The 9,478-nt window shown below is 35.6% G+C and overlaps 1 protein-coding gene across 1 annotated transcript; it reads left to right on the top strand.

Annotated features, from left to right (window-relative positions):
• Window positions 1-8,219: 8,219 nt before the first annotated feature.
• Window positions 8,220-8,891, top strand: LOC138334488 (protein suppressor of hairy wing-like). Its single transcript, XM_069283145.1, has one exon. The coding sequence runs from the start codon at window positions 8,220-8,222 to the stop codon at window positions 8,889-8,891; it is 672 nt and encodes a 223-aa protein (XP_069139246.1).
• Window positions 8,892-9,478: the final 587 nt, after the last annotated feature.

Below are 9,478 nucleotides of genomic sequence, written 5' to 3'. Positions count from 1 at the left end.
TGTGGTCTAATGGATGTTGCGTACTTGCACCTTTGGACGGCGAACTGTGAGTTTCGCCAGCTAAGTCAGTCAGTTTCAGGCAATATTTATACTCAAACTGACATTGATGTATAAAACTGAACACTTTTGTCATGTTTTATAGGATGTCCAGGGCAAATATCGGTGTGATCCGTGCAGAATCGATGGTAACTCAGTGTGATCCTCCATTTAATTTCTAGAAATTACTTAAAAGATTGGAGTGCCATCCACCAAGGATTTATAAGTGAGAAGGATTCGTGTCTGTCTCTTTACATTACTAAACACCACGCGAGACGCCTATGAACCGGGAATAAAAACCGTTTTTCTCAACAAATACTTGTCTTATCGAGTCAAACGAAACACCATTGTAAAGTTTATTAAATTTCACGACGTTTATAACTTGCTTTAAAGACGGAATGTTTAGGGGATATGTCTTAAATTTTCGTTAAAAAAATCGACAGCTCATGAAATGACAGCACCGCTTCAGAAAGTAAGACGGTAACCCTCGCACCCGCAAGCTACATCAAAGGCTGCGCCGGCGGATATCAAAGGAAAATCAGTCGTCGCCCAACGTCACGGTCAGTGCACAAACACAAAAGCGCCTGCCTTGGACTTCCCCAAAACCCAGTGTGACTTATCCTTCTCATATACGTCCTTGCATCCACATACTCATCCTCGATACTCCAGGGGTTCCAATCACTTACAATCTCTTCACCCCTGGACTATCTCGTAGTAAAACCGAAAGCAACTCAGGGGAGCACATCTGAACCAATCACTGCCCTGCAATAATTTTCTTTGAAAACTACAGAGAGAGAGAGAGAGCGACGCCACAAATTCAACCACAGTGTACCGTTGTACGGCTCTTTTGATGTACACCAAAGGGCTAAATTACCTGTTCTGTTGCCTCCAGTTTTACCATGGTGTAGAGATCATATGTGATCGAAGCCCATGGAGTATCGAGGGTGACTGTGAACCAACTCATGTTTACACGTGTCTATTTACATGTTCACAGCGATTTTATTTCACATTTCACATGTAAAACGCTTTGTTCTATTTGTAATAAATCAATTTTCGCGAATTCATATCGCCAGCGAATTGCGCGAAACTATGTTGGTTTCAGTAGAACGTGTGGTATCCCATTGTTTGTCAGGTTCCATCGAAGATTTCAATATCTATCGTCAGATAATCTAACTATTCATTAGATTGAGTCGTAAATGTATTTTCTTCCTGATTAAGCAGGTATTGCTAATTACTAATTAGTTATTTGTTTGTAAAGGTATCAAGGCGGTTTTTATTTATTTATTTTGGGGAAAACAATACCATCGTTTTCTCGTTTTCCCAAAAATTCGATGTCTCGTATTTTATAGTCATGTTGAATGATATTTACTGTTGAAATGCAGTTCTAAAATGTTATATGCATAAGTAGGGACAAAGAAAATCAATTCAGAGCATTATTCAGAAAGAGCGATGAAAAGACTGTCATTGGTTCTGTCAGTAGACCTTCATACGGAATTTCATAACTTTCTGAGAAGAAGCGTCAAAATTCAAGATGGCTGCACTTCGACTATCCTGTTTTTTGATCGGTCCCAAAATGATCAATGCAATAAATGATAAAGAAGAACCTTCATATAAAATTTCAGAATGATTCCTCCAGCACTTTCTATGAAATAGAGATAACGAACGGACGGACGAACTACAAACCACCGACCAAAGGCGATCTTTGAAGTCCGCCATCTGAATTCATCTGAATAAATTTCACATAAGTTCACTTTTTTCATTTACAATTTATTTACAATTAAATATATGTATATATTTATTCAGTGATTTTACAACACAATTTATACGTATTCTCATTATTATAAGTTCACATATTTTAATACAGTATTTTACATAAACATTCAATTTTACTGTATACATTACACAAACATTGATGCTCAAAATACTATATATATATTATCTTTATTACATGCAATTATTTATGATTAGCAACAATTCATGTGTATTTTCATAACACGTACATGTGTATTGCTAAAGGTTTTGATAATTTCAATCATTCAGGATTCAAATGTGTACATAAGTCAACATTATTCCTATTTTTTTTACCATGAAAATTTACTACATAATTTCAATAACAAGACGAGTATAAATCGAGGAAAGATAGACCGTATTATGTCAATTGCAAGGTGTTTATTCTAAGCTCCACAAAACATCACAACAAAAGAATTATGATAAAAATATTTTATTACATAACACGATAAAACTGTGAGGATCATGCGTCATTTAAACACGCCTTTGTCTATAATATCTGACCCAGTACTAAAACGTCTCTGATTATTCAAAGCGTTATGAAATATAATTAAAATCCATATCTTCAATACTCTTACGTTATGTGATATAGTGTAAACTGAAACGTATTGACGATACGGATTTTAATTAGATTTCATAACGCTTTGAATACTATTTCCGACAAATCTTATTGGCCAAAGTTACATAACAAAACACTAACGCGATTCGATGGTGCAAAGTGAAGTTTGTAAAAACATCCAATAAATCCATGACATTCTACTGTGGAGGTATGAATGGTCCTGTTCAAATTAAATATGTAAGATTTTACAATAATTTTAATGAATTGAAATCGTGTCCTACTTGACAATGTTATGGAATCTGTATCTTGTGATGTCACAAACCCTTTGATTCAGCAACCAATTAAACAGGCAGTGTTTTAGCCAATGAAACAAGAGGAAATATCATTTACTTACAATCATGCATTATAAAATTAAATCATAACATTTGCAATTAAAAGATATTCTATTATCACTTAACTAGGAATAAATAGTTAAACACTGAAGTTTAATACTAATTCATACATGTAACTCAGTAATTAATTACCAAATAAAAATAACATTGCGATAAAGACATTGATAGCTCCCATGGGCTAGAAAACATTTAACATAGCGACCCATTTGACAGGAACTTAAATATAAAATTATGACAGTTGAAAAATGTGGCTTATAAGAAAGATTGGGAAACTAGAGACAGAGCAATTAAAATTGATATAGGCTATAGTTAATTGTTAAAGCACTTTAGATGACCAGGACCACACATAGGGTCATTAGGACTCAAAGGGGTCAGGAGTGTGAGAAAGTGTCTGTGAGGTGTCTGTGGACAATAGTGTGAGGATGCAGGGTTCATTTAGAATAATTCAAAGGGGTCAGGAGTGTGAGAAAGTGTCTGTGAGGTGTCTGTGGACAATAGTGTGAGGATGCAGGGTTCATTTAGAATAATTCAGTGTACATGTAATCTTGGTCCTGAGACAGAACAGTAGGGTCATCAAAAGACTTGTGAAGTGAAATGTAGCCACACCTCCTAAAGATGTAATTAACCAATAGAATTTGAGAATTTAGATAAATAGAGTAAGGACAGATATAATATGAAAAGGAAAGATATAGGGGGAGTGATAGGAGACAGAACATCAGATCAGTGAGAACAGGTCAGGGAGAAGAGAGCAGAACATCAGGTCAGAATGACAGAGTGACAGAGACAGAATGAACAGAGAATAATAATTCCCCAGGTAGTGGTGATGAGGAAGGAAGTAAACAAGCGAGTATGGAGTTGAAGTATGAGATAACACCTGAACTGTAATAATGATATGCCAACAAAAAGAAGAATAAACCATTAGAACTGGATTTACAGACTTAGAGTCTTCCTCCCCAGTACAAAACAAATATATAATCACCATGCAATAAAAAAAAGACCATAACACCAAGAAACGAACCGGTCATAATATGCTGAACTGCAAACATATGAATGATAAAATGGCATGTATTTTTCGCACTTTAATAACATGGCATCATTCTTAATCATCTAAATCAACTAGATGAACCACGTTCATTGTCTATTAAACTGTATATCAGTAGGTTAATATGAATAGGTAGACTGGCCACCAGTCTCTAGAATATTAGAAAAAATACTAAAATTTGACTTGATTATTTTTGTCTCAGCTACATATCGTATTAAGTTTCAAACTATGGGGAGATAATCAAGTAAAGAACTGATGAGAAAGTCTTATCAACAACTTAGGGTCTGGTGACCAGTCTAAAGAATAGGTATATCTTGATAGCTCCTTTGTTTGAGAACAATGCGATTTCGTTTAAATACTGTACATGTATTATCAAATGCACCAATCAATGATAGCACCCTCTTAGTCATACAACACAGTCTGATCTCGTCTGTTCTGGTTTGATTTCCACATTTTGCGTGACACAGTATTAAACCTTATAATGTATTTCTTTCAGATATTTTTTTTAATAAAATTATGAAACTTGTCATATTAAGAAATATTCCAAAACAAATGTATGATAATATATCAGTGGAAATTTTTTACAAAAATGCAAATGAAGTTAAATCGTGAAAATGAATCACAGTAAAGAAATACTATAAAAGCTTGTAAAACTCTCTATTGCAAATTCAACAGTGGTTTACACAATCTTAACGCATGATAAAACAAAATCATGTTGCACAAGCAAAACAAAAACCATATCAAACCTAATGCTATAAGGCATCTATTCATAGTATAACATTTAGATATTTCTAAAACTGTAATATCAAATTACTTTTCTAAATGAGCTATAAAGCTATGTTGTGTGTGAGTATATCAATTTTATAAGAGGGTATGTCTTATGTTCGGGCTTAGCTCCTAATCAATTTGTAAATTTGTTTTAACCCTCGACATCGCCCATGTAATGATCATAAAAGGCTCTAGGTTCTAAGATACTTCTGACTTTTGTTCGAGTTTCATGCTTCTGGTCTTGGAGTCCAAATTTAATAATTGGAGTTAGCTAGATAAAGATCTTAGAAAGGTATATATGGAGTGTGGTATGTGAATTGTGATGATTATGGAACACACTGTAACCAAAGAATCCCCAGGAAAATGATGTGATGTATGGATCAAACAACAGAACCCTGTAGAATATAAGATTGAGAGTGAAGCAAAATGTTGATTTCTTCGGATTCACTTTCGTATTTCATGTAATTTATTTCGGCCTTAATTAATCAGGCAATAAGGAGTATGATGTGTGAACTAAAAGACTGGGCTATTGAATTTACTTTTTACCCCAACACCATTAGGATCAAAGGAATCAAATCATATAACTCAAGACTCCAGGAGCTGTTTTTTTTATTTTCATTCTTTATTAATTAATTAATTTATTTATTTATTACCATCATTTTCTTTCTTTCGTTCTTTATTTATTTATTATATATATATTTATATATATATATATACTTCGGGAGTCTTACTTCTACAAATTATTAACTTTAGTTCAGTTTTTCGGGATACATATTGAGGACAATTTACTACAGTTATCATTAGGATTATGTTAGAAATTTTAGGTTAGATTTAAATTCCTGGAATACATACTGAATTGGAATTTATTGTTTGGTTGTTTGGTGAATTCTTCAAAATAAATATTTGATTATACTTAATAAAACTTGAATTTTACATTTCAGTGCATGTTGTTTTCTTTAAGAATTAGCCACCTTACAAAGGAATATAAATAGATCCGACAGAATACGTTTTTCTTAGAAAGAGTAAAAACGTAACAAATTGGTGTCAGAAGTGGGATACGCTATAAATATATGAAGGAAAGGGAAATACCTTACACTTATTTTGTTGGAATCAACCAGCTGATAAACCAGGCGACCCACAATTATATATACGCTATGTATAGTCTAGAATTCTTAGTTGATAAATTAGTATGTATTAATTAGCGTATATTCTGTAGAACTATATTCCTATATCATTAGTGTCCAATAAGGGAGGGGATGGGTGTTAGGGGACAGATACAGATAGGTACGCTGCAGATAAAGGTTGCTGTGCTAGCAGTGCTCTCTTGGGCTGGGAGTGATTATATAATTATAGGCCAGTTTACACGGTGTGGTTTATCCCATGTGGTCAAAGCAGATTTGCACTGATCATGCATGACCACATGTGGTTAGCCTGTTTACACAGTCTGCCAACTCATATGTGTGGATTCTTAAAATACCTCACCCCGAGCTCTCCGTATCTAGATGTCCCCCTCCTCCCTGGTCAAGTATAGATTTATTGGATTTAGGTCCACTCTCTGAGATACGGGCATTCGGTATCTAAAATGTCCCACTCCCTACGTAGATACAAAAGTTTAGGTCTAGTTTAGATACAGTTCTGGGTATAGGGGTATATAAGGAGCAAACAGAATAGTTCGGGAGCTTTTGGTCGTTAGTTTTGAGTTGGAAGTTTTTGGTTGTTAGTCTTAAGTCGGAAGTTTTTAGCGAGCCGGATAGTTTAGAGTTGGAGAGTTTAGAGTTTGAGGAGGAGTTACTGTTTTTGGACTTAAGGATACAGCTATATTTGATGTGCATTGTGACTGATGTTTATATTGTTAATAAACTTAATTGTACATAAAATTTCTGCTAATTGTTGTTTTACCTGCTCCCTGCGGAACGCTACAAATTTTGGTGTCAGAAGTGGGATGAAGGGACTTTAACACGTGTCTTATCAGTAACTGGAAAATGACGATGAATGTCACAGTATTGGTACTACTGTTCCTGTTTGTAAGTGTTGACTCTACCCTGAACAACAATTTTTGGAACGAGGAAATAGGATGTACTTTAAAGTTGGAATACCTTTAAAGATATTGGATTATTCTCGAACAATTATCAATAATTTGGATTATTATTGCAACCAGCTTGTATCAAAACAGTGGGATCCTGGCAAATAATTGAATCAACTACAGGACTGCACTATCCAAAACGACCGGATCATCAAAATGGACATGTGAATGAGCTATGGTTTGATATTGTTGATTAATAGTTTAATTAACATGCGACAGACAAGAGTTACCATTGGAATTGACCATACGCTGTTCAAGTTTTGAACGGTTTTGATGGGGTTTCAAAAATGTGGATTGGTGCGGAGAAACGTTGGAAATATAGGAACATTGTCCAGTTGTCTTGTGACGGTTTCAATGAGGTTTTGAAACGGGACGTCTATGCAAAGAAATGTGGAAATGTTAAGGGTATATTGTCCAGTGTCACCATATTTTGATGGGATTTCAAAATAGGAAAAACTTGAAAATGTTTGGCATGTTCTAATAGTTGGTAATAGCCCGAAAAGAAGGAGTTTCTTGCTGTATTGAACGTCGTATGTTATGGTTGTGAACACGCATTGAGATACTTTTATCATTTTCGTTGTGTTCCGGGTGTAGAGACTATATGCTACCAAGGATAAGTGACGCGTACCAACCTTGGCACCCAGGGACTTATCTAGGCAGGGGATCACATAGAAATGTGTGAGGACGAAAATGGCTCCTAACAAACGCGTAAAACAGATCTCTGGACTTGAGGTTGTCCGGGGAGAGGCTATATCTGCAAGTATCCAGTAACTGTTGGAATTAAGGAAACGTTGATAAGTGGAAATCAGCGTTTTACTGGTGTGATGGTAGGATGAATCCACATCTTGGACAGTATGTTGTAGGTGCTCCTATGGACCGCCTGGCAATGGATATTTTGGGTCCGTTTTCAGTGTCCAATGATGGAAATAAATACATACTCCTTGTTGTGAATCAGTTGATAATTGAGAGTGAAACAAATATATATGAATTGATCAGAACTAAAATCCAAAGTTGTGTCCACATACAGAAAATGGTTTATGACGTAAGTGAGAAATTCATGGGACATATATGGCTGGTGGTTTGGTGTATTGTTTAAGAATGAGCCTGACTTATTGTTATAAAGCTAGTGACCTGTTATATGGAGTAACTGTGAAAGTGACAGAAAGCCAATTACTGAAGCGACACCTAGACACCAAACCTGACTCTGATCAAGCTCATCATGATGGGCATGAAATTGAATTCATCTGAGAGTACTCCACCAGGACTGCAGCTACAGGTGATAAGAACACCTTGAGATGGGGAAACAGACAGAGAAAGCAACCTGACAGATTAGGATATAATTACTTGAATAGTTTTAATTTTTGGCTAATCATGGGATCGTAGATACGGGACTAGTTGGATGAGTGTCAGAACAATTAAATTGACATAATCTAGAACTTCAAAGTAGATGTCATGTGTCAAACGTGGCCGGCACCTCTGAGCAGTGTGGGAAAATGGACAAAATTGTTAATTAACTATAAGACCCAGCGACCATTCCGAACTTTCACCAGTATGAGCAAGACCTTCAACTGTGACGTTTGTGAGAAGAAGTTAACCACCAAACAAGGATTAAGGCGACATATAGAGACACACTTATCTTGGGAACTATCGGAATTCCAGTGTACCACTTGTAAAAAACGTTTCCAAACCAACGAAAAACTGAAAAAGCATTTAGGATCCAGGCTACATAAAAAATCAGATATGTCTTCGGGAGCAGCAACTCCAGTGAGGGATGAAAAGGAAACAGATTTCATCAATACGTTGGTTGATGATGTAACATCTATACAGCCAGTTTCCCCAGCAAATGATTTCACGTGTGGGATCTTGCCTGATCCCGAGGCACCGGAACCACCAACTTACAATCTTTCACAAGTTCAAAGCAACGAAAGTGTAATAGAACTGAGTTTAAAAAGAATTGCTGTAAAAATTGAAAATCTTCTGCAGCTACACACTGCACAAAATAGTCAAGTCTTGGACCAACTAGCAGCAATGGAAACCAGATCAAGGAGGTACAACCGTCAACTCGCGGAGATCATACAAGGTGATCTTCAGAAAGCATTAACTGCCATCCAGGGTTTAAGGAATAGAGGAGCAATTCCACCACAGCTTTTATGTTCAATCTGGGGACTCATCCAGCAAACAACAGCAGAGTTACAGCGTGTTGCCCCAACAGAGCTAAAGTAGTGGAATAAGTGCTTCAAATACGGAAAAAGAGAAAAATAGTATAATGTGTGAGTGGCCATTTTAGTGCATAATTAATGTTTCTATAGTTTTCTGTATATTTCTAAAAGTGTATGTCTACATTCCGGTATTGTGTGTTATATTTGGAATTTAAGTTTTATTGAAAAATAAGATCGTGATATATCGATAAAAAGTGCATTTTTAAATGTTGGATTATTCTGAAGGATCATAAAGATTCGACGGATTGGTGGAAGTGTAGAGCAAAAGTTCATATTAGCAAAAATTCTCATTATGAGTGTTAAATAAGAATAAAGTTCTGTTCATGGGATATAAGTGTAAACCTGAAAATCATGTAAAAGTATTTGGAGCATATAATGTGCAGTAAGTGAAAATGCCTGGGGCATGAGAGTTTTTGTGTTTATTCATTCTGGATTTAAAGTTACGGTTGGGATTTACGTTTACCATTGGGATTTATAGCTACGACTGGGATCAACGGTTGTAATTGAAATTTACCTTTACAATTGGGATTTATAGCTGCGACTGGGATCAACGCTTGTAATTGAAATTTACCTTTACCATTGGGATTTACG

This window comes from Argopecten irradians, chromosome 11 (genome assembly GCF_041381155.1).
Source record: "Argopecten irradians isolate NY chromosome 11, Ai_NY, whole genome shotgun sequence".
Lineage (NCBI taxonomy): Eukaryota > Metazoa > Mollusca > Bivalvia > Pectinida > Pectinidae > Argopecten > Argopecten irradians.
This window is presented reverse-complemented; position numbering and strand designations above follow the sequence as displayed.